General features: G+C 43.6%; 1 protein-coding gene across 1 annotated transcript in view; it reads left to right on the top strand.

The window, feature by feature from the left end:
* Window positions 1-23,840, top strand: part of CHM (CHM Rab escort protein) — a 75,394-nt gene extending 51,554 nt beyond the window's left edge. Inside the window, exons 10-15 of the mRNA XM_032228159.1 lie at window positions 7,058-7,162; window positions 10,926-10,992; window positions 12,129-12,225; window positions 15,972-16,061; window positions 20,672-20,841; window positions 23,100-23,840. Of these exons, the coding sequence (XP_032084050.1) occupies window positions 7,058-7,162; window positions 10,926-10,992; window positions 12,129-12,225; window positions 15,972-16,061; window positions 20,672-20,841; window positions 23,100-23,288 (718 nt within the window). The 3' untranslated portion in view covers window positions 23,289-23,840. The remainder of the gene's footprint in view (window positions 1-7,057; window positions 7,163-10,925; window positions 10,993-12,128; window positions 12,226-15,971; window positions 16,062-20,671; window positions 20,842-23,099) is intronic.
* The last annotated feature ends 1,359 nt before the right edge of the window (window positions 23,841-25,199 follow it).

The raw sequence follows: 25,199 nt of genomic DNA, 5'->3' as shown, positions 1-25,199 counted from the left end.
TCTCTGTCCCCAGGCCTGACGGGCTAGCCAGTTCTTCAAGGCTGTGCGGAAGGCCTGGACGGTGGTGAGGGTACGAATCTCCACGGGGAGTTCGTTCCAAAGGGTCGGGGCTACTACTGAGTAGGCCCTCCTCCTTGTGGTTGCCAGCCGACACTGGCTGGCCGATGGAATACGGAGGAGGCCCAATCTGTGTGATCTAATTGGTCGCAGGGAGGTAATTGGCAGAAGGCGGTCTCTCAAGTATCCAGATCCACTACCATGCAGGGCTTTATGGGTGACTAATAGCACCTTGAAGCGCATCCGGAAATCGACAGGTAGCCAGCGCAGCTCGCGGAGGATAGGTGTTATGTGGGTGAACCGCGGTGCACCCACAATCGCTCGCGCGGCCGCGTTCTGTACCAGCTGAAGACGCCGGATGCTCTTCAAGGGCAGCCCCATGTAGAGCACATTGCAGTATTCCAGCCTAGAGGTCACAAGGGCCCGAGTGACTGTTGTGAGTGCCTCCCGATTCAGGTAGGGTCGCAACTGGCGCACCAGGCGAACCTGGGCGAATGCCCCCCTAGCCACAGCCGTTAGATGGTGGTCAAACGATAGCTGTGGATCTAGGAGGACTCCCAAGTTGCGAACCCTCTCTGAGGGGTATAGAATTTGACCCCCCAGCCTGAGAGATGGAATATTGGTGGAATCTTTGGGAGGGAAACACAGCAGCCACTCGGTCTTTTCTGGGTTGAGCACAAGCTTGTTAGCCCGCATCCAGTCCATAACAGCCTCCAGGCCTCGGTTCATCACGTCTGCCGCTTCATTGAGTTGGCACGGGGCGGACAGATACAGTTGAGTATCGTCCGCATATTGATGGTATCTGATCCCGTGCCTGCGGATGATCTCTCCCAGCGGTTTCATGTAGATGTTGAATAGTAGGGGGGATAAGACCGAGCCCTGAGGCACCCCATATGTTAGGGGCCTAGGGGACGATCTCTGCCCCCCCACTAACACCGACTGCGACCTGTCCGAGAGGTAGGAAGAGAACCACCGCAGTACGGTGCCTCCCACTCCCACCTCCCGCAGTCGTCGCAGAAGGATACCATGGTCGATGGTATCGAAAGCCGCTGAGAGGTCAAGGAGAACCAGGATGGAGGAAAATCCTCCATCTCTGGCTCTCCAAAGATCATCGGTCAATGCGACCAAAGCAGTTTCTGTGCTGTAACCGGGTCTGAAGCCTGACTGGAAGGGGTCAAGATAGTTTGCTTCCTCCAAGGACCGCTGGAGCTGAAAGGCCACCACCTTCTCAACAACCTTCCCGAGGAAGGGAAGGTTGGAGACTGGACGATAGTTATTAAGAACAGCTGGATCCAAAGATGGCTTCTTTAGGAGGGGTCTCACCACCGCCGCTTTCAGTGCGGCAGGGAAGTTCCCCTCCCGGAGAGAGGCGGTCACGACCGCCTGGATCCAGCCTCGTGTCACCTCACTGCTGCTGGTAACCAGCCATGAGGGACACGGGTCCAGTACGCAAGTGGAGGCACTCACAGCCCTCATGGCCTTGTCCACATCCCCGGGGGTAACATCCTGAAACTCAACCCAGAGATGTTCCGTCTGATCCTCTTGTGCCTCGGCTGGAACTGCAGGGATGGAGTCCAAGTCCGACCGAAACCGAGCAATTTTGTCCGCTAAGAATTGGGCATAATCCTCAGCTCTGCCCTGCAAGGGTTCCCCCGCTTCCCTTTTATTTAATAGGGAGCGGGTTATCTTAAACAGGGCGGCTGGGCGGGACTCAGCGGACGCAACCAAGGTGGCTATATGGGATCTTTTCGCTGCCCTAAGTGCTCTGGTGTATTCCTTGGTGCAGGTGGTTACCATTGCTCGGTTGGATTCGGACTTATTGGACCTCCATCGGTGCTCTAGGCATCTCCTCCGGCGCTTCATCTCCCGGAGTTCCTCGGTGAACCAAGGGGGTCTCCGGGATCCGCCGCCTTGGAGGGGCCGTAGTGGCGCAATCCGGTCGAGGGCCTCTGATGCTGCCGAATGCCAAGCAGCAACCAAAGTCTCTACCGGATTGTGGGCGAAAGTATCAGGAATGACCCCAAGCTCCGTCTGGAACCTTAATGGTTCCATGAGTCGCCTGGGGCGGAACCACCTGGTCTGTTCCTCCTCCCTCCTTTGAGTCAGGTTGTAGTGATGGCCAAGCATCGGACCTTAGAAGGAAGGTTAGAAAAATCCACTGAAGATTAGACTTCCCTCAATAGTTCCAGAGCTCTCTAGAATGTGAGCATGAAGATGTCACAGCTCCTATGTCCTCGTTGTGCACTTGGGAGATAGTGTACAGAGGTAGAATTTGGAGCCAGACATGCCGTTGCTTTGATTCATCAGATTCTTCATATGTATTTATAGCAATCACATCTTGAAAGTTGGAAATCGGATGACTGACGATTCCAGACTTTTGCCCATAGACTCCCACGCAACCCCAAGTGTAGGAGAAGGACAGGCACAGACTGGGGAGGGAGTCAAGAGAGCAATCAGCCTAGAGTCCTTTATGTTCCCACTAGCTGATAACCTGGCATTGCCCAGGTATTTATTTATAGAGGGAAAATGTCTGGACCAAACGTAATTTCTAATGTTGGATTTTCTCCCTTACCAGAGGGAGTCCCCTTGTGGAGTACTGTGAAGCCATTACCATGGTAACTTCACTGTGCTTTACAGTAGAAGCCATTTTACAACAGAACAGTAGAAGCCATTATAAGGCACAACAGGTTGCATCTTAACAGAACACACAGCCCGAGGGGCGTAAGAGATGTATTAACCCCACAGTATTTGTTTCCAGAGAGTAAGTCATCTGTGTACCAAGTTTGGTTGAAATTGCTCGAGGCATTCCAGAATTATGCTGGAACATACACACACACAGCCATTTTTAGATAGATAGATAGATAGATAGATAGATAGATAGATAGATAGATAGATAGATAGATAGATAGATGAATGATAGATAGATAGATAGATAGATGAATGATAGATAGATAGATAGATAGATAGATAGATAGATAGATAGATAGATAGATAAGCAGTCTAAGTTCAACCTTTCCTGAATTCCATTGACTCTTTATCTAGTGACAGTTCCTCTATATAGGCATGAGCAATACCTTAACTAGAACTTAACGTGTGGTCCTCATCCTTCCTGCCTTGCACTAATTTACCCAAGCAGAAGGGAAGTTGGGAAGTTGTTTCTGGTCCGCAGAGCTCCATGTTCTGGATGATACAAATATCCCATCTTTGTATCATGCAGCTTTCTATTTGGCAGGTCTCCTGGTCCTCAGATTGAACCAAATGATGGCATTGGGTTAATAAACTTGGCTATCCCCACACTTAACATTTGTCCTTCCAAGACTATATTCTCAATTACTGCAGATAAGGCTGGTGTCCCCAGAAGTGTGGATATCTGCATCTTAAAATACTGCCAAGGAGAGGGAAAGGGGGTGGGGGAATAAAGTGTTTACATCTATAGTCAGTCCTAATTAAACCAAGAATTGTATTTCTGCTAATGCAGCTAAAAGCCAATCTAATTTGTTGCCTGTTTGGAATTATTATTATTATTATTTCTTTTGCCTTGAGGGTGCTGAATAGTGCATTCCCTTCCTGTTTTAGCTTCCTTTCCCCCTTTGAATTTAAACTTTCAGTTTTTTATGGTACATAGCTATTGCTTATGGAGTTTCATTTCCGCAAGGTTTAAAATGTTTCAATTTGTATGTGTGGGTTTTGTGATCTACATTTAAAAACCATCATCCCTGTTTTGCTTCGAGCCCAATTTGGAGCGTGTTTCCAAAGGAGCCGCCGGCCTCCAAGTGAAATGACAAATGTAAATTTATCTTTTCACAATAATAATTAAAAAATATAGCAAACACTGTAATTTACATATCTTTCCTGAATTATTGCTTGCTGGCTTTGTCAGTGCTGGTAAGTCCATTTCAAGGATGTCGCCCTTAGTCCATTAGTTTGGATAATGAGCCCTATAAAGTACATTTATAACTGGTGGCACTTGGCAAGGAGATGGATTCTAATTTTCATCCTTTTATCTAGACACATTGAAGAAGGTCAATGGAGGTTCTGTATGATTCATTGTCTGAACAGATATCAAATGACAGAGAGACCTGATAATGTCATTGTATAAGTGGCTTCCTTATTTGAGCCTGGCAGTTGAAAGAATTCTTCTGCTGATCCTCCTTTTTTTAAAGAAAGTAAAGATCGGTTTTAAGTGGGGCGTTGAGTTCTTTTTCTCTGCTCGTGAACAAATCTCTGGCATTAGCCGTTGTTGAATAATGAAGCAAGAAATAGATAGATAGATAGATAGATAGATAGATAGATAGATAGATAGATAGATAGATAGATAGATAGATAGATAGATAGATAGATTAGATAGACAGACAGACAGACAGACAGACAGACAGACAGACAGACAGGAGACAGAGAGAGAAACAGAGACAGAGAGGCACACACAGAGAGACACACAGAGAGAGACACACACACACAGAGACACACACATACATACAGAGAGACAGACAGATAGAGAGAGAGACTGAGAAAGAGACAGAGAGAGACAAACACACAGAGACACACAGAGACAGAGTGAGAGACAGAGAGAGACAGAAAGACAGAGAGAAAGAGAGAGAGACAGAGAGAGAGAGACAGACACACAGAGACACACAGAGACACAGAGTGAGAGAGACACACAGAGACACAGAGAAAGACACACAGAGTGAGAGAGAGAGACCAAAAGAGACACACACAGAAGACAGACAGACACATACACACAAGGGGAGAAACAGAGAGAGAGAGAGTCAGAGAGAGACAAACACAGAGAGAGATAGAGAGAGACAGAGTAAGAGAGAGAGAGAGAGAGAGAATTGACTCTTTCTGTGGGGTCTCGTAATATGACATTTAATCCACTTTCCCCCTCCTCTCTTCCTCCATGGAAGAATGTACAAAAACAGTTTCATAAACAGTAGCAAAGAATTTAGTTTGATGTAAATGGTGATTCCAGCATTTTGGCTTGCATTCTTGGCAGTATTCAGTAAACTGATAGCAAAACAAAATTGGGGCGTATAAATAAAAATACTTAACTGTCACGAGCAGAATAAATTCCTCTGTTTTTCTCTAATTCAGTTCATGTTGTTCATTTATCGTTTCCTCTGTTGAATATTCATTTGTGATTATTCTTATGTAACTAATACAACACCACCAAATAAAAGGAAGATGTGAGGAGGCCTGGAAGTATAGGAAAGATTGCAAATATTTCTTTCAATAAAAAATTGAGGGGGGGATCTCTTTAAGTGAGGGTCTTTCTGGACTTGGAGTGATGTTCTGTTGGGTGAAAAGAAGAGAGAATAATATGGTAACACTGAACGGAAACACTGTGACTTTCAGTTGAGTTTTTCTGCAGCTAAATTTATCTAAAACAATTGTTTGCATGATTTTGATTTAAAATTCTAACCATGGTTTGCAAACCATGATTCAGATCTTGGGGTGTGATGCAAGTCTAGCCAGTTATGATTCCTTTAATTAACTATAGTATAATTAAAGAGATCGGACCTTACCACCTTGTATGACAAAGTAAAGACATTTCTTTTTTTAAAAAAAGTTAAGAATATCATGATTTGAACTAAAAATAGGGAAAGGGAAAGAAAAGGAAAAAAACGTAGAATAAAAAGGGAAAGAAAAAAAGGATCGACTTCCACCTTTTTTTTTGCACAGTAGAATACAAAACAAAGTAAAGTTACAACTTCAACGTTTTACTTTTACATACTTAGTAAATACTAGCCATTTCTATAAACTAATTTAATCAGAAAATCCCATAGCTCATAGTTCATTTTTCATTTTCTTCTGTCTCGAGCACAAAGTGTAAAAGCTCTTCCAAAGTCTATACTTAAAAATATTCTTAAAAGAAAGGAGGGAGGGAAGGATGGATGGATAGATATATTGGCGGAAGGTGATAGATTCATTGCTTGAGATTCTCCAGATCTATAATCTGGGGAAACTCTTCTCCTGATACAGAAAGAATAACAGAAGGTAATGTTCTGGGAAAAGTACATTACTGTTGTGGTCGCCAGCGGCCTGCAGAGATGTTAGCAGAGTCAGACAGTGAGGAGGTGGGGGGGAACATGGGCCAGTTCTGGAGTCTGGGGAAGGCTTGGACGAGGGCTCTGTGTCAGAGGCAGAGTGGGAGGGCAAGGCCATCTGGGAGTTATGTGCTGCCTCCGGAGCCTCTGGAGTCTGACATCAGCGAGGCAGAAGAACAGTGGGAGTCTCTTCCGAGTGTGCGCATGCGCAGAGCTGCCAGAAGGCAAGAACAGTTAAGACAAAATGGACGACTCGGGAGTAAGCCTTGGAGGTGATTGGTCACTCCCATAGGACATAAATGAGAAGTGAGCCTTTGCCGGAAGTTCGTTCTGGTCGGTTTAAATTCTGAAGCTCCTCTTTGACTCTTTGCCCCGTGTGGCCTTGCAAGCTAGTTGCCAATTAGGTCTTTGGCAGCGCTTCAAGGGAGATAAAGGTGAGAGCTTATCAGCCTTATCCTGAAAGACTTTGGCAGACTTCTGTCAGACTCTTTACAAACTATTTGTGACTCATTAAGGGCTGTGAATAAACATAATTCACAGCCTTTGAAATAAAAAGAGTTTTTTGGGACAAAGCATGTGCTTTTTACTGTATTGGGCAGACTAGGTCAGAACAGGTACTAAAGATAGTTAAATGTTAAAATGATCCTAGATCATTACAAAATTGTTGCTAGTTTTCTTTTTCTTTGTCAAATTAATTTTTAAAAAAATCCAAACACAATTTTGTGTAAACAGTGTTGAAAATAATCCACGTTAACAGGGTTCCACATAAAACCAAGAACAGACTAAAAACAAGACAGACAAAACTCTTAATTCATGCTAAAAGTTTGAAGGAAAGAAAACATGTTGGTTAGGGTATATTTTTTAATTGTCTGTAAATATTTTATATTCCTCAATCTAACAATGACAAAATTGTTTTGCTTTTTAAAAAAAACCTTTCCCCCCTTATTTTCCAACAGGTGTAAAGCGGTCATCGATCATTTCGGTCAAAGAATAAATGCAAGTTATTTTGTTGTGGAGGATAGTTATCTTTCAGAAAAAATATGCAAAAACGTATCTTACAGGTAAATATCGACACAAGAATAACTAACAGTGCATTCTTACTCAAAAGTAAATCTCACTGCATTCAGCCAGACCTAATTTCAGAGACTTTTAATTTCGTGTATCCAGTTTTATGGCCTGAGGGACACCCTGAGTTCAAAATTAGTCTTCGTTTTGAAAATCAATCTGAAAAAAAGTCTGCTAATATATTAAATGTTATGTCCCTCTCCTTGCATATGGATGGTGCGCCTGTGTTTCTTTAGTGTCAAGCATGTATGCAGATATAGACACAATCCTGGTCAGAGATTAAAAGTTGGAGCTCAGATAAATATAACCTAGACAAGACTATGATAAGATGTGGTAGGTGTGTAGTAAAGCAAGAGAATATTAGGAGAAAATACAAAACTGGCTAGAAATGATAATTAAATAGAAGATTGAGTTGAAACAAGAAACGTGTCTCCTAGATGTACTACCAGAGGGATATGATAAAGGGACCACATATTTAGTCTTACACATACTGATAGCAGCAAGTACCATATATGCTAAATATTTGAAAAATGTGAACACCCCACCAGAGGAGGCTGTAATCCGAATTTTTTTTGACTGTGCCAAAATAGTCCGATTAACCTTTAAAATTAAAGATCAAGAAGATACAGAATATTACATGGTTTGGAATAAATTATATGAATGGGTAGAAGCAAGAGGTAGGAATTAGAGAAAAATAAGATCATAAATGTTAGCACTGAAAATAAGAAGGTAAATAATTACAATAATCAACCAAAATGTAAATATTTTAATGTAAGAAGAAACTTAGCTAAATGCTTTTGGTTATATTATTACTATTGTTACTATATATTATTATTGTTCTTAGCTTGTATTTCCATGCTCAACACCACTTTTCTTTTTCTTTCTTTCTTTTTTTTTTTTTTTTGGTCTTTTTTATTTGTAAATGATATATTCTGACCATGCATTGTTTTTCAGAAAAAGTGTTTATGAATACAATTTGATAGATAGGTAGGTAGGTAGGTAGGTAGGTAGGTAAGTAGATAGATATAGAGATAGATAGATATAGATGATATAGATAGATAGATAGATAGATAGATAGATAGATAGATAGATAGATAGATAGATAGATAGATAGATATGTAGATGATAGATAGATGATAGATAGATAGATAGATAGATAGATAGATAGATAGATAGATAGATAGATATAAATAATAGGATGGCTTGAATTCTCATATTGTATTTCTCTTCTTGACAAATCTTCACCGCTGTAAGGTTAAATAAATGTTTCTTCACTTCATATTTCATCCCTTATCTATGAACAAATCCATAAAACTGGCTGGAATATTTTTGGAACTGAAGTCCACCCGTCTTAATTTTGCCAAGATCGAGAAATGCTATGCCAGTGGATCCCGCAGTGAGCAGGGGATTGAATAAGATTAAGTTGGTCTTACTCATAGCAACTGTCTTCTAGTACTTGAGAGATTGTCATAGAGAATAGGGGATGGACTTATTCTCCAAAGCACCAGAGGGCACAACAGGAAATAATGGGTACAAGCTTATTAATGAGAGATTCAGCCTAGAAGTAAGGCGAAATTTTCTGACATTGCGAAAAATTAATCAGTGATGTAGCTTTTATTTATCTGATATGGTGTAACAGAATTAAGTGGTGCGGTGGCCTAGAGGCGGAGCTCTCGCCTCACAATCTGGAGCCTGTGAGTTCGATCCTAGGTAGAGGCAGGTATTTCTCCCTCTGGCCATTTCTACTTCTTGCTTATGCAATCCAGCAGCCAGAATGCATAGACTATTTAGCTGTGACTAAGTCACATCTGGGGTGCACCATGGCTAGCCTACATTGCACCCCAAAGGAGTGTGGATACTCTATCACTAGAGGTTTTCAAGAAGAGATTGGGCAGCCATTTGTCCAGAAGGGTATAAAGTCTTCTCCTTGAGTAGAGGATTGGACATAAAGACCTCCAAGGTTCTTTCCAACCCTATCATTCTATGTTCTATTAATACAATAGTAGGCTCCTGGTTGAAACCCAAACAGCTCTTTCTGGCAAGCTCCTATCATCAATTAGACCTGGAGCAGATTTAACAGATTAACAGAGTTGGAAGGGACCTGGTAGGTCATCTAGTCCAACCACCTGCCCAAGCAGGAGACCCTACACCATTCCTGACAAATGGCAGTCCAGCCTCTTCTTGAAAGCTTCCAGCGATGAAGCTCCCACAACTTCTGATGGCAACTTCTGTTCCATTGGTTGATTTTTCTCACTGTCAGAAAATTTCTCCCAATTTCCAAGTTGAAACTCTCCTTGGTCAGTTTCCATCCATTATTCCTTCTCTGGCCTTCAGGTGCTTTGGAAAATAGTTTGACTCCCTCCCTCTGTGGCAGCCCCTCAAATATTGCAACACTGCTATCATGTCTCTCCTAGTCCTTCTCTTCACTAGACTAGCCATGCCCAGTTCCTGCAACTGTTCATCCTATGTTTTAGCATCCAGTCCCTTCATCATCCTGGTTGCTCTTTTCTGCACTCTTTCTAGAGTCTCAACATCTTTTTAAATAATCCTAGTGCCCTTCCTGGTCATTGACATGGATAGCCTAACCATCTGTAAGCCACTTGCCTGCTCACGCTGGGGTTTCTCCTAAACATTTCCCACCGCCACAGCATTCTTGATTATCTCTTTAATTCTCCAAGTGGCTTGCATAAAGCAGGCGAAGGCAGTTGGGAGCTTTAATCCTAGGCACGTACAACAACTTCTGGTTGGCATTTGAATTTCAGCATTTGAATGACTGCGCATTACAGTAACTGTGGGTAACTGCTTGCGCACTAGCTCTCCGCAAAACGATTTGCTGTTGGAAATAACTTCAAGATGGCTAAACATCACATTCCATACGGAATCCTCGGTGTCATCATTACATTTTGATGGCTATTAAGCAAGCGCTCTAACCTTTATATAAGCCTGATTTGAGTCATTATTAATTTCTTAACTTAAGCAGGCCATATGTGAAAATGTCATTAACCGTGTTCAGATTGCCGAGTGTAGAACATTATTTGCATTGGGGCAATGTGTCCTGTTTTGGATGAAATGTGGGTCCATGTGGCTCTTTTTTAAAATTATTATTATTTCTTTTATTTATTAAACATGAAACTCGGTCAACTGAACAGTTAAAAAAATGTATCACAAATATCATTGATGATTGATACAGGTTGCTGCCAGCATCCTAGGTATATCAACCAAGTCTAGCAATAGCAATAGCAGTTAGACTTATATACCGCTTCATAGGGCTTTCAGCCCTCTCTAAGCGGTTTACAGAGTCAGCATATTGCCCCCAACAACAATCCTGGTCTTCATTTTACCCACCTCGGAAGGATGGAAGGCTGAGTCAACCTTGAGCCGGTGAGATTTGAACAGCCGAACTGCATTTAACCACTGCGCCACCTCGGCTCCTTAAAATGTATGATGTTCCGAGTAGTACAGTTTTTTTGCAGTTCTGCTGGTGTTATTGCAGGAAGCTGCAATCTCTTAATGTGTTTTGTAAAATTCTTGGACATGGTACCAAGTGCCCCGACGACAATGGGTATCACTGTTACATGTTTCATCCATAATCCCGTACTTTCGATGGCCAGGTCGTGAACATTTAAAAAGGTATCACAAATATCATTGACTGGCGCTGATGGGTGATACGGTTTGCTGCCAGCATCCTAGGCATCAACCAAGTATTGTTGTTGTTTTGTTGTTATTGTTGTTGATGAAGCTTTGCTTATTCGCTGGCAGGCAGATCTCCAGAGCGATTCTCATAACTGATCGATCCATACACAACAACGAGAGTTCTGATCAGCAGGTGAGCCCACTCGCTCAAGAACATTTCCCCTTCCCTTGGGACCATCTAATATCCCGGATTAATTTTTGTCTAGTTATTTACAGTGTTTTGTAAAAAAAAACAAAAAAATCCCCACAGATTTGGCTTTGCCATCTCTGGATTCTTTGCTAGTTAATAAGAAGGACTTATGTCCCCAAACTCAAATTTTGTAAATATTAGTAAATGCTTGATTGGCGGGATATTTGTTAGAATGGATTCACGTTTGATCCCACTGATTTTTTTTTAAAGTTATTTGCAGATTTCAGTTGCTTAGTTAAAAAAATGCACCTAGAAATTAGAAGACCAGGGGGTGGGATCTGAAGTTGATACAGGTTGAAGGAAGAATTTCTTCCTGGCTTTTTCACCAGGCCAACTGGACAAATGGTGGCTCTGAACTGGGGAAAATCTCAATTGTGACGTAGTTTTGCTGAAATTAAATCTTTCTAATCCCTCCCATTTCCTGAAGTCACATGATCTTCTGAAAAGAGTTTCATGCATGGAGTCGTAGCCATACTGTGTAGACTCTGTGTGTGTGTGTGTGTGTGTGTGTGTGTGTGTGTGTGTGTGTGTGTATGAGGTGTTAGGTAAGCTTCCCGTTGGGAGAGCGAGTATGTTCAGAGAAGTGTTGTGAGACTTGTGTTGGAGAACACACAAACCAGCATACAGAGACACTGCAGTTGAAATAGGCTTTTACTTTCGTGGAAATAGAGGTATCAGAGTCCATCAAACAGTCCAAGTCATACACGGTCAAGACAGTCAGTCATCAATGTCTTTCAGTTAAGGGATAATCCAAGTAACATAGTCCAGTATCATATAATCAGTTCAGTACTCAAAGTTTGCTAGCAGTTGCAAAACTTAACAATAGCTCACGGTACTTTCTAACAGCCAGCTTCCAAAACACTCAGATCAGATCAGCCCAGCATCTAACAAACAGAGAGCTAACAGTCATTCTGGCTCCCTCTTATGGCCGATTGAGGAAAACAGCAACCAATCACATTTTACAGTATGATTTAAAGAAACAGGTATAGCATTGTTACATGATTTATATATTGCCAACCCAACCATTAGATTATATTCCTAACATGAGTTATCTATAAGGTCTTTTGTTTCCATTCCAGATTTCCATTTTGACTATCCCACCTCAAGAGAAAGGTCAGCCAGCTGTTTGCCTTGTGGAATTGTGTTCTTCAGCTATGATCTGCATGAAAAATACATGTGAGTAGATCCAGTTTTCCCAGGAGTAGGTCTGAACTGGAGATCAGACACAATTACATGGAAGCCCAGGTTGTTTCCATCTCTGGTCTCTGGTAGGCCCTTAAATAAGAGACAGGATTAGAAGCTCATCTTTACAGATGTATGCAATACCCTTTTATGTGATAGGTTACATTCCAATCACAGATACTCATTACTTATGCAATAAACTATAGCAATCAATATGATTGATTAGTTTAAACTTGAACACAATCATCTTCTTTTAACGACTCTTGCAAGGTGGAGTCTGGACAACTGAATCGAGCTAAGTGTTTACTGGCCGGATGCCCTTCCTATTGCCAATGCAAAGTTTTTTTCAGCAGATACATTCTCATTGTGCCCATAGAGATAAATATCTGCCTCTACCTGCCTCCTGATTGTGAGGCCAGAGAGCTCCACTTCAAGGCCACTACACCACTCATTAGGTTAATTTAGAAGATTAGATTAATTCATATGTTTATTGAAATTAATTATAAGGAATTATAACGAAGCTATGCCTCTTCTACAAAATGGATCCTTTAGATTTTGGCAGTGGTTTGCTCTTTAAGCTTGTTTCAATTTAGTTTCTGAATGTTTCGGTACCATACTAGGTAACATCATCAGCAGGAATTTCTTGTCCTATTCTCCTTAGCTTATAAAAGTCTTATGGGTCCTTTGGATTAAATCAGGGAGTGTCCAACCTTGGCAACTTTAAGCCATGTTGGCTGCGGGAAATCTGAATTCCCCAGTCAGCCATATTGGCTAGGGAATTCTGGGAGTCCAAGTCCACAAGTCTTAAAAGTTACGAAGGTTGGACACCCCTGGATTTAAATAAAGGATCAGAAATACGACACTTAAAACTGTATTATAAGGACTAGAGTAGAAACTGCTTTGAAAAGAAACATAAATATTTTTTCTGATTTTCCCCTGCTTTCATATTTGTGGGGATAGTAGGTTACTTATAAGGTGGCTTAGTGGCTAAGTCGCAGAGCTCGTCGATTGAAAGGTCGGCAGTTCGGCGGTTCGAGTCCCTAGTGCGGCGTAACGGAGTGAGCTCCCGTGACTTGTCCTAGCTTCTGCCAACCTAGCAGTTCAAAAGCATGTAAAAATGCAAGTAGAAAAATAGGAGCCACCTTTGGTGGGAAGGTAGCAGCGTTCTGTGCACCTTTGGCATTTGGTCATGCCGGCCACATGACCACGGAGACGTCTTCGGACAGTGCTGGCTCTTCAGCTTTGAAACGGAGATGAGCGCCACCCCATAGAGTCAGGAACAACTAGCACATATGTGCAAGGGGAACCTTTACCTTTAGGTTACTTACAGGCTGAGGATAAGACACTTATTTCTTTCATTGTTCCCACTTTTCAGTGAGGTCCAATGGGGTGGCCATTCCCTCCCCCCCAAATGCTGCCAGTCCTTGGATTAGAAACTCGCTGGGACCTCCGCCCTCTTTTGCAACCGACGTTATAAATTGAGATATTCTGCTCTAGCATGTCATTCGCCTCATTACTTGCTTCTCTCTGCCTTTTTCTTCCCCCGATTATTAAAATCCTTTTAATAAGCTTTGGAGAAAAGCCTCCAATTATGTATTCACACTTTAGGTCAGCGGGACTGTTAATGCTCATTCATTAGAATGACAGGTGGTTATCTTAATTTTTTAAACTCCGTAAGAAAAGGGACGCAGTGGCTCTGTGGCTAAGATGCTGAGCTTGTCGATTTAAAGGTCGGCAGTTCGTATCCCTAACGCCTCATAACCGAGTGAGCTCCCATTACTTGTCCCAGCTCCCGCCAACCTAGCAGTTCGAAAGCACATAAAAAATGCAAGTAGAAAAATAGGGACCACTTTGGTGGGAAGGTAACAGCATTCAGTGCGCCTTCAGCATTTAATCATGCTGGCCATATGACCATGGAGACGCCTTTGGATAGCGCTGGCTCTTCAGCTTTGAAACAGAGATGAGCACCGCCCCCTAGAGTCAGGAACGACTAGCACATATGTGGGAGGGGAACATTTACCTTTTTAAAGAAGATGCCACAGGGTGGGAGCATTTGACACTTGGCTCTTTTTTTAACCCCTCCTGAATTATAACTGCACTGCCAAATGAAAGATGCAGGAAAATCCTTGGCACGAATTCCCAGATGCTTGGCTCAGCACAGCTGGCTGGACTCTAAGCTCAACCTAGGCTGAAGGTTCTCAAGCCCAGGGAGAAAACAGAAGGAAAAGCAATTACAGGTGGACCTCAACTCACTACCACAATTGAGTCCAACATTTCTGTTGCTAAGCGAGACATTGAGTGAGTTTCATCCCATTTTACGACCTTTCTTGCCAAGTGAATGCCTGCAAGTGGCTAAGTTAGCACCCTGGTCACTCAGTGAATCTGGCTTTCCCCATAATCTTTGCCAGAAGGTCGCAAAAGGGGATCAGCCGCGACCATCATAGATATGAGCCAGTTGCAAGGGTCTGACTGTTGATCATGTGATTGTGGGGGTGCTGCAGTGGTCGTTAAGTGTGGAAAAATGGCCATAAGTCACTTTTTCCAGGGCTGTTGTAACTTCGGCTACTAAGCCAATGGTTGTAAATCGAGGACTATCTGTATTGCGTTTCGGGGAGAAACCGTTAAAACAGTTGAGAATATAGCAGAATGGCTGTAGCTGTTGGGTCTTCTAAGCAGCCACTTCAGTTATTTCACTTGCCTCCATGTCTCCAATAGCCCATTAGGTATCCTGCACTACCAAACTGAATTCCAGCCAGATAGAGAGGATGAGAGAACATTCCAGAAAGATACTTCATTCTTTTCTTTTCTTTTCTTTTCTTTTCTTTCTTTCTTTCTTTCTTTCTTTCTTTCTTTCTTTCTTTCTCTCTTTCTCCCTCCCTCCCTCCCTCCCTCCCTTCCTTCCTTCTTCCCTCCCTCCCTCCCTCCCTTCCCTTCTCTCAACTTTTTCTTTCTCCTTCCTTCCTTCCTTCCTTCCTTCCTTCCTTCCTTCCTTCCTTCCTTCCTCCCTCACTTCCCTTCTCTCAGCTTTTTCTTCCTTCCTTCCTTCCTCCCTCCCTCCCTTCCTCCCTCCCTCCCACCCTTCCCTTCCTTTCCCTTCCCTTCTCTCAACTTTTTCTTTCTTCTTTCTTTCTTTCTTTCTTTCTTTCTTTCTTCTTTTTTCTTTCTTTCTTCCTCCCTCCCCCCCACCCTCCCCTTCCTTTCCCTTCCCTTCTCTCAACTCTTCCTTTCTTCCTTCCTTCCTTCCTCCCTCCCTCCCTTCCCTTCCTTTCCCTTCCCTTCTCTCAACTCTTTCTTTCTTCCTCCCTCTCTCCCTCCCCTTCCTTTCCCTTCCCTTCTCTCAACTCTTTCTTTCTTTCTTCCTCCCTCCCTCCCTCCCCTTCCTTTCCCTTCCCTTCCCTTCTCTCAACTTTTTCTTTCTTCTTCCTTCCTTCCTTCCCTTCCCTTCTATAGGCAACCTGTCACCGTCACTTGCCTTGCTTCCAAGCATGCTGGACTTTGAAACCAGTCAATTCACGGATCCATACACTCTTGGTTCTGACTCCGCCAAGATCCATCTCTTCCACCAGGCCTTCAATCCTGAAGGGCTGCTGTTTAAACCTTCTTGTTAATCTTCGATTTTTGTGCTTTTATATTGTCGCTAGTCACCTTGAGTTTTCATTACCAATAGCAAGACAGGATATAAATCGAGCGAATGAATCGGCGCCTTGAATAACCACTTTGCTCTTCCATTCTTTCAACAGATTTGGTTCATTTGACCTGTCCTTCCATCCAAACCGCTAAAGAAGACTTGACACATGTAGTGGAGCAGTTATTCAGTGTTGCAGAAACAGGTGAAAAGGGGTGGGGTGGGGTGGAAATTTAAGATGAAACAAAAGTGAAGATTTGCCATTTTTCTTCCCTGATATCCATTCTGTGGGACACGGTGGCTCAGTGGCTAAGACACTGCGCTTGCCAATCAGAAAGGTTGGCAGTTCAAATCCCTAGCACCGTGTAACGGAGTGAGATCCCGTTACTTGTCCCAGCTTCTGCCAACCAAGCAGTTTGAAAGCATGTGAAAATGCAAGTAGAAAAATAGGAACCATCTTTGGTGGGAAAATAACAGCGTTCCATGCAGCTTCGGCATTTAGTCATGCCGTCCACATGACCACGGATACGTCTTCGGACAGCACTGGCTCTTCGGCTTTGAAACGGAGATGAGCACTGCCCCCTAGAGTCAGGAACGACTAGAGGAGGAGAGGGAAGAAGAAGACGAGGAGGAAGAGGAGGAGGAGGAGGAGAAGAAGAAGAAGAAGAAGAAGAAGAAGAAGAAGAAGAAGAAGACGAAGAAGAAGTAGAAGAAGAAGAATGAGGAGTGGGGGGGAAGGAGGAGAGGAGGAAGAGGAGAGGTTTTCTACTACTCTGTTGCCACTAGGAAAGAGAGTTACAATAAAGATTGGTCAATCCTTTGCATCAAACGGAGCTTCTCAAACTTAATTTTCTAACTTTCTATCAAGAACTAGCAGAGCCCAAACAGAAGGGGGGGGGGAAGCTAGGCCACCTCTGAACATTCTCTTCTCTTTCCTCCCGGCTTCCCCTCCCCTTTCTTTCTTAGCATTAATCTTAATGTTTAAAATGGTCTAGTTTTGAAGTGATGTATTGTTTAGGAGCTGCCCGGAGTTCGTTCAGAGGAAGGCTCTGATCAGAAGAGTCCTCAGGTGCACTGAGGCACTGAGAAGGTAGTTTTCACTGACACATAGGCCTTTTTATCATCAAGATGAGGTAGTAGTCGTATTTTAATTAAAATGTCAGAACAAATACTGTTGGAGTTATTGAAAATGAATCACCAGATAAAGCGAGCACTGGGCCATGGCAGGTCAGGGAAGCAAAGTCACCTAAAAGGAAGATGACTTTATTCATTTTCCTGCCTAAATTATGAAGAAGTAACTTTTTTTAAAAAAAAATAGGAGCAGTAGGAACTTTTAATAATATTTGAGAAAAGGCTGCATTCCCTCCTGGCAGACGGTCCCTCCCAAACGATACGAGAAGAAATGAACTATTATTTTGGGGAACAGTTGCTTGAAGATTACAGGCAACAATTTGTTCACAGGGACAAATAAAACTCTGGATAATCTCCCTGGTTGCCTGCTAGATGCTCTAACCCACCTATCTTTTTTTTTTTTTTTGATGATGATGATGATGATAATCATCATCATCATCATCGCAATACCAGGTGATAGCAGGGTCGCTGAGAAGGAACATGAAAAAATAGCAAAATACCAGGATTTAAAAATCGAAATTCAACGACTATGGCACAAACCAGCAGTGGTAATTCCAGTGGTAATTGGCACACTGGGTGCTATTCCAAAAGCACTGGGATTACATTTAAAACAGTTAAAAATTTACAAAATCACCATCAGTCAAATGCAAAAAGCCGCACTGCTTGGATCTGCACGCATATTACGAAAATACGTTACGACGTCCTAGGCCCCTGGGTGGGGCCCGACTAGTAATCAATGCCAAATCCGGTGAAATAACTGGCCGCTGTGATACAATTGTATAATAATAATAATAATGAGGAGGAGGAGGAGAGGAGGAGGAGGAGGAGGAGGAGGAGGAAGAAGAAGAAGAAGAAGAAGAAGAAGAAGAAGAAGAAGAAGAAGAAGAAGAAGAAGAAGAAGAAGAAGAAGAAGAAGAAACGGAAGGTTTAATACTCGCTGCTCAAGAACAAGCACTACAAACTAATGCCTTGAAAGCAAAGATACAGAACTCCACTGACAATCCAAAATGCCAACTTTACAACGATAGTCGAAACTGTGTCACATTTAATATGTGAATGTAGGAAAATCGCACAAACTGATTACAAAGCTAGTTGCTAAATTAATCCACTGGTCCTTATGTAAAAAAAATACCATTTACCTTTATCCAGAAAGTCATGGGAACATAAAGTGGAAAAAGTTATCAAAAATGAGAAGGTGAAGATCTTGTGGGATTTTCGAATACAGACGGATCGTCATTTGGAACACAACACACCAGCTATCACAGTTGTTGAAAACCGAAATGTACAATTTATTGACATCGCGGTACCAGGAGATGCCAGTCAAAGAAAAAGAACCGGGGGAAAAAAATCACAAAATACCGAGACCTAACCATCAAAACTACGCGATTATGGATGAAACATGTAACAGTGATACCCATTGTCATTGGGGAACTTGGCACCATGTCCAAGAATTTTATTACATCAAGAAATTGCAGCTTCCTGCAATAACACCAGTGGAACTGCAAAAAAATGTGCTACTCTGAACATTGTACATTTTATGAAGATACTTGGTTGATACCTTGGACACTGGCAGCAACCCGTATCAACCATTAGCAACAATCAATGGTACTTGTGATGTATTTTTGAATGTTCAGTTGGCTGAGTTTCATGCTTAATGAATAAAGGTTTCTAATAATAATAATAGAACACCACAGGCATTGACAAATTCTCCATCAGTCAATTGCAGATGGCAGCTTTCCTTGGAACTGCTTCCATCTTGCAAGGATATCTGTAACACTGTCAAGCATCCATCTTTGCCCATCCCAGGTCCTTGGTAAGGACTCGATAGGTAGACAAAAATGCCAAACCCAACTGAAAATCTGATTGACAGTGCGATGATTAATAATAATAATATTAATAAATAATAAATAGCTGTAATACCATCAGGCAGCATCTACCTATCTCACATCCTTGGGAAGAACATGGAGGGTGGATAGGTGGCTAGAAATGCCAAATTTGGTCTAACGGTCTAAATGACAGTGTGACCAACCACTACGATCATCATCATCATCATTGATAATGGATGTGATCCCAAAACAACTGGCACATCCCTTGGTCACCATTGGGTTGACGAAATCACCATTGGTCAGTTGCGAAAGGTAGTTTGGCTCAGAGCTGTTTACATCCTGGACTTTTAACACCATCAAACGTCCACACCTGCGTATCCCAGGTCCCAGGGAAGGACTCGGTAGACGTACAAAAAAAAAAAAAAAAGCCAAAACCAACCTGAACACCTGGCTGACTGTGTGACAAACCATAATAATGAAGAAAAAAAAAAGAAGAACATCGGAATCTTGAGTTGTTGTGAAACAAAGACGCCGTCTTTACTAGGCAGTGTTGAAGGCCTTGCAAAGTTCCTCCCGAGATGGCAGAAAACGTTAGCGGACTACATTAATTTAGCTTGTCTTCGGATAAATGTAAGTCCTCAAACTGGCTCGGCCCACTTTGGAGATCCCTCGGGGCAGCCAATTTGTGTGTGTGTGTGGGTCTTTAAATTCCATACTGTTCTTCTGTCCCATAAAGCAAGGGTCCCCAACCTCTGATCCGGGGCCCAGTATCGGGTCATGGTCCTTTGGGAACAGGGCCGCACAAGCAGCAGGCAAGCGCGTGAATGTGCAAGGCTCCATTTGCACAAGTCGAGACTCTGGAAAAAGTGCAGAGCAGAGCGATCAAGATGATTAGGGGACTGGAGGCTAAAACATACTGTGTGAAGAATGGTTGTAGGAACTGGGTATGTGTAGTTTAATGGGGAAAAAAGGAGTAGGGGTGACAGGATAGCAGTGTTCCAATATCTCAGGGGTTGCCACAAAGAAGAGGGAGTCAAGCTATTCTCCAAGGCACCTGAGGGTAGGAAAAGAAGCAATGGGTGGAAACTGAACAAGGAGAGATTCAACCTGGAAATAAGGAAGAACTTTCTGACAGTGAGAACAATCGACCCATGGAACAGAAGTTGCCTTCGGAAGTTGGGAGCTTCATCCCTGGAAGCTTTCAAGAAGAGATTGGGCTGCCATCTGTCAGAAATGGTGTAGAGTCATGATGGCGAGCCTGTGGCACGCATGCCACAGATGGCACGTGGAACCATATCTGAGGGCACACGAGTCGTTGCTAGGGGAGGCTGTTATCACCCCCCCCCCCAGCTTAAGGTTTTCCTGAAGCCTGGGGAGGGCAGAAAATGGCCCAATGGGCCTACCGGAAGTCTGGAGGCTTCAGTGAGGCCTGCGTGCATGCGCGGGGGGAGTCCGGGGGTGGGTGGGTTGTGTGCGCATGGGCGGGGTGGTGGTGAGGGGAGGGCCTTGCATTATGGGGGTGGGCACCTTTTGTCCCCCCCAGCAGAAAAATGTTCTCCATCACCGGTGTAGGGTCTCCTGCTTGGGTGAGGGGTTGGACTAGATGACCTATAAGGTCCCTTCCAACTCTGTTTATTTGTTAAGTGGTGGGCATGGGTGGGAAAGCATCCGCTCTCCTCCTCTTCCCCCCCCCCCTTACCCCTGCTGCCATCACTGGTCCACAGCCAGAATGGTTCCTTAACCGCCTTCCTTTAAAGAGGACCCCTCCCCCCAATGCTTTGCTTGTCACTTTTAGCTGAATTCTTCCAACTTCTCTTTTGAAGGCTGGACTCTTAAGATAGTTGCCTTGTGTTTTCAGAAGGGGAAGACGAAGGGGAAGGAACCAAACCTCAGGTTCTCTGGTCCGTGTATTTCAACATGAGGGATTCCTCCAGCGTTGACAGGTCTTTGTATGATGATTTGCCCTCCAACTTGTTTGTGTGTTCTGGCCCAGACGGGGCACTAGGGAATGACTGTGCCGTCAAACAGGTAAGTCATTCACTTTTCTGTCTAAGGTAGGAATACAGATGGCTAAGCCAAGAAACTTCTCTCAGGCCAAATAAGTACGATATTTGGGGAGAGGAAAAAAAAAACCTTGTATACTGTTCTGACCCCCTCCTCCGTCCAGTAACGAATGCTGAGACAAGCTTAACTGGAATGCACTTTATTAGCAAGAAACCAAAACCTTGGTGGCTGAAAGCCAAGCATAACAAACAGATAAGGACCTTGGCAGCAACTCAGACAAGCCTTGGCAGCAATGCAGCCTGCCAAGCTAGGTACAGAAGTTCTCCAACTTTTAGTCAATGCGTTGACTTCTGCAAGAGAGACGTGTGCACAAGCAGTCTTTTTATAGTCTGGAGAGGAGCCTAATGACCACCAGCTGAGTGCAATTACCTCCTGTACTTGCGCAACTGTTCCTGACGCCTGTTAGCTCTTTGGTGCCGAGCATTCAGGAACAACTCACTACTGGCGTCCGGATCACTCTCCCTTGTCTCCTCTCCACTAGTCCAAGGCTCAGGCGCCTCCTGGTGGCCAACCAGTCTCTCTGCACCCTGCTCGGAGCCCGAACCCTGTCCAGGGTCCTCCACATCCTCCAGAACCGACTCATAGGGCCCCTCGCTGTCGGAGTCTGGTGGCAGCTCCAACGGCTCCTGCTGGGCCACAACAGTATACTAATTTAAAATACTTTGCATGTATATTCCCTTGCCTGCATTGTTTAAGAATAAATGATGACTTCCTTCCTTGTGGTTTCAGAACTTGAAAACTTTACTTGTGTTCTCATGCAAAACCACGTATGAATGAAGCTTCAAGCATATTTATGTGCCCTGAGCTGATTTTTAGGTTTAAAAACTATCCATGTTATGGTATGGGGAAAGATCAACATTTCCCTTTGACTCTCCTCCTTTTGATATCAGTTGGATTTAAAGTCTATATGGATTTGTGTTCATTGTACTTCTTTAAATCGTTCTCTGTCTTTTTAACACAGAGGTGAGCTACTTATAGCCCAGGGTTTATAAGTAACTCACTTAAAATCTTCTGTTGACAGTGTATTCAGGTAAAAACTATCCTGACAGCTTGGCAGCCTAGGAGGGAACAGAAAGTATGGGAGAGGGAGGGAGGGAGGGAGGGAGGGAGGAAGGAAGGAAGGAAGGAAGGAAGGAAGGAAGGAAAAAAAACTGGGTCAAAGCTTCTGGATGCTAAATTGCATTGGCCATCATCTGTTATAAAACCTATTTGATAAATAGGTTTTAACCCAGTGGTGAAATTCAAATTTTTTTACTACTGGTTCTGTGGGCGTGGAGAGATGTGGCTTGGTGGGCCTGGCAGGGGAAGGTTACTGCAAAATCCCCATTCCTCGCGCTCTACATGGGGCAGCCCTTGAAGAGTATTCGGAGACTTCAACTCGTCCAGAATGCAGCCGTGCGAGCGATTGTGGGTGCACCTCGGTACACCCACGTTACACCTATCCTCTGCGAGCTGCACTGGTTACCGATCAGTCTCCGGATACGCTTCAAGGTGCTAGTCGTAACTTATAAAGCCCTTCATGGTATTGGATCTGGGTACTTGAGAGACCGCCTGCTGCCAATTACCTCCCACAGACCCATTAGATCTCACAGGGTTGGCCTCCTCCGGGTGCCATCTACCAGCCAATGCCATCTGGCTATTACCCGGGGGAGGGCCTTCTCTGTGGCAGCTCCGGCCCTCTGGAATGAACTCCCCGCAGGGATTCGGACCCTCACCTCTCTCCAGGCCTTCCGAAAAGCCATCAAAACCTGGCTTTGCCGGCAGGCCTGGGGGTGATGAGTTCCCTCCCCTCTCGACATGTATGGTTGTGCGACTGTTGCCTATTTTTATTATTTGTATTTCGTTTTTATGTTCCCCTTTTCCCCCTTTTGAATTGTTTGCCGCCCTGAGTCCTCCCGGAGAAGGGCGGCATACAAATAATAAAATTCTATTCTATTCTATTCTATTCCCTCTCCACTCTGGGGCTAGCCAGAAGTGGCATTTGCCGGTTCTCCAAACTACTCAAAATTTCTGCTACCAGTTCTCTGAACTACTCATAATTTCCACTGCCAGTTCTTCAGAACCTATCAGAAACTGCTGGGTTTCACCCCTATTTTAACCTATTTCTGATTTGATGAAACAACAACATTACACAGGAGGGGGGACCCAGCTAAAATGAAAGATTGCCAAGAAGCCCCCCCCCAAAAAAAGATTTCCAAAATAATATATTGGTTTTCCAACAGGCCGAAGCCATCTTCCAAGAAATGTTCCCCAGTGAAGAATTCTGTCCCCCGCCTCCGAATCCAGAAGATATCATCTACGATGGAGATGGGATCCAGCCAGAAGATCCTGGATTCGGCCATCCATCCGAAGGCAAGACAGAGAAAGGGCCTGAGAAGAACCTGGAAGAAGGACCTCCTCCTGAGGAATGAGGCCAGAATCGAAGCCCCGTGGCTCCGGACTCTGAGCAGAGTTCCAACCCTTGTCGTGCATCATGTGTAACTCCAGGAATTTGGGGCGGGACCTTGGCGGAGTTGGTCGAACAGACTGACTTGAGTTGGGAACATGAAGGCCCTTCCAGTCATTGGGTTAAAAAACAAAGTATTACATGCTTGACTCACTTCTCCTAGAAATCCATGCCAATATCTTGTAAATACGGTGTTTCCAGTCTTCAGTGCCATTTGGGCCAGTTGGCCAAAGTCAACAGTAGCTCCATATGTCATTTGTCTTCTTTTCAAAAGAAGGGCAAACTGATTCCCGAGTGTTCCCCCCACCCTCTCCCCCCACCCCCAATCCCCTCTCGTTGGGAACATACGTCTTCTGTTACGGCACTAATTCTTCTTCCTGGAAAGGAACATCTTTCAATATAAAACGGTTCCATTTGGCTTGCTATACAGAATAATATCTGAAGTGGCTTAAAAACTCACTGTCTTAAAATTCGGTAAAATCGCGTAATAAAGTAGATAGCGCAGCTTTCTTGGAAATGGTGAGGTGGTCGCATTTTTAAATGTTCAAACAGCTGTGTATTACATTTGCTACTGTCCAGTTTTAAACCTATGCAAAAAGAATGTTCCACCCCACCCCTTATAAAATGTATATATAAGGTAAAGGTAACCCCTTGCACATATGTACTAGACATTCCCGACTCTAGGGGGCGGTGCTCATCTCCCTTTCAAAGCCAAAGTTCCAGCGCTGTCCAAAGACATCTCCATGGTCATGTGGCCAGCATGACTAAATGCCGAAGGCACATGGAATGCTGTTACCTTCCCACCAAAGGTGGTTCCTATTTTTTTACTTGCATTTTTACATGCTTTCGAACTGCTAGGTTGGCAGAAGCTGGGACAAGTAACGGGAGCTCACTCCATTTAGCCACTGAGCCTCTGCGTCCCTATCTACCTATTACATACATACAAATATGCTAAAAAGGACAACTTGTTTTTTTTTCATTTCATAGCAAAGCATGTTAGACAGGTACAGCTCAAAAGATGATACTTTTTTTCCCAAGGAGTCATTTATCTGTAGGATAATTAATCATGTTAAAGAAAGATAAGGTTAATTGAATTTTTTAACGAGTGACGGTGTTATCCTTCAAGCCCGTTGAAGTTCATTCAATATTCACGCCTTTTTATTCCCCTGGTGCTGAAGTGATCCAGTAGAAAATGAATCCTTTTAAGCAATGGTTATAAAATAAAAAACTCTATTTATGAGCAAATGTCTTGAGGAGGGGCACAGCTTGGCTGAGGGAGGTGGTGACGCCACCTGTGGGTACCACCCTATTTGGGCTTGAAGCAGAAGAAGGCAAGAGAGATGCAATCTTTTTGTACGTTGGGGAAACAAAACAACCACTTCACAAACACGTGGCACAACATAGAAGAGCAAAGCCATCAGGACGAGATTCAGCAGTCCGTCTGCATTTGAAAGAAAAAGGCCACTCTTTCGAATATGGCAAAGTCCACATTCTGGATAGAGAGGACCATTGGTTTGAAAGAGAGGTAAAAGAGGCCATTTATGCAGGGGTGGGATTGAAAAATCTTAGCAACCGGTTCCCTGCCTGATTGCTAAAATCTTTGCGTGCCAGGAATGCCAGGAGCAACCCACACCTGCCTCCGTGGATGGATATAAATCTATACGGTAGTCAAGTAACTTCATAGAAACAATCCTTGATTTACGACCAGTCACCTAGCAACTTTATTTTATTTTATTTTATTTGTCTTGTATGCCGCCCACTCCCGGGCTGCTCACAATAGACAAGGGAAAAGGGGAAAACTAGACAAAGACAACACTTTAAAAACAAAACCACAACATTCACAATTTCCGCGGGGCTGGATATTTCACAGGCTCCC

Source organism: Thamnophis elegans, chromosome 12 (genome assembly GCF_009769535.1).
Source record: "Thamnophis elegans isolate rThaEle1 chromosome 12, rThaEle1.pri, whole genome shotgun sequence".
Lineage (NCBI taxonomy): Eukaryota > Metazoa > Chordata > Lepidosauria > Squamata > Colubridae > Thamnophis > Thamnophis elegans.
This window is presented reverse-complemented; position numbering and strand designations above follow the sequence as displayed.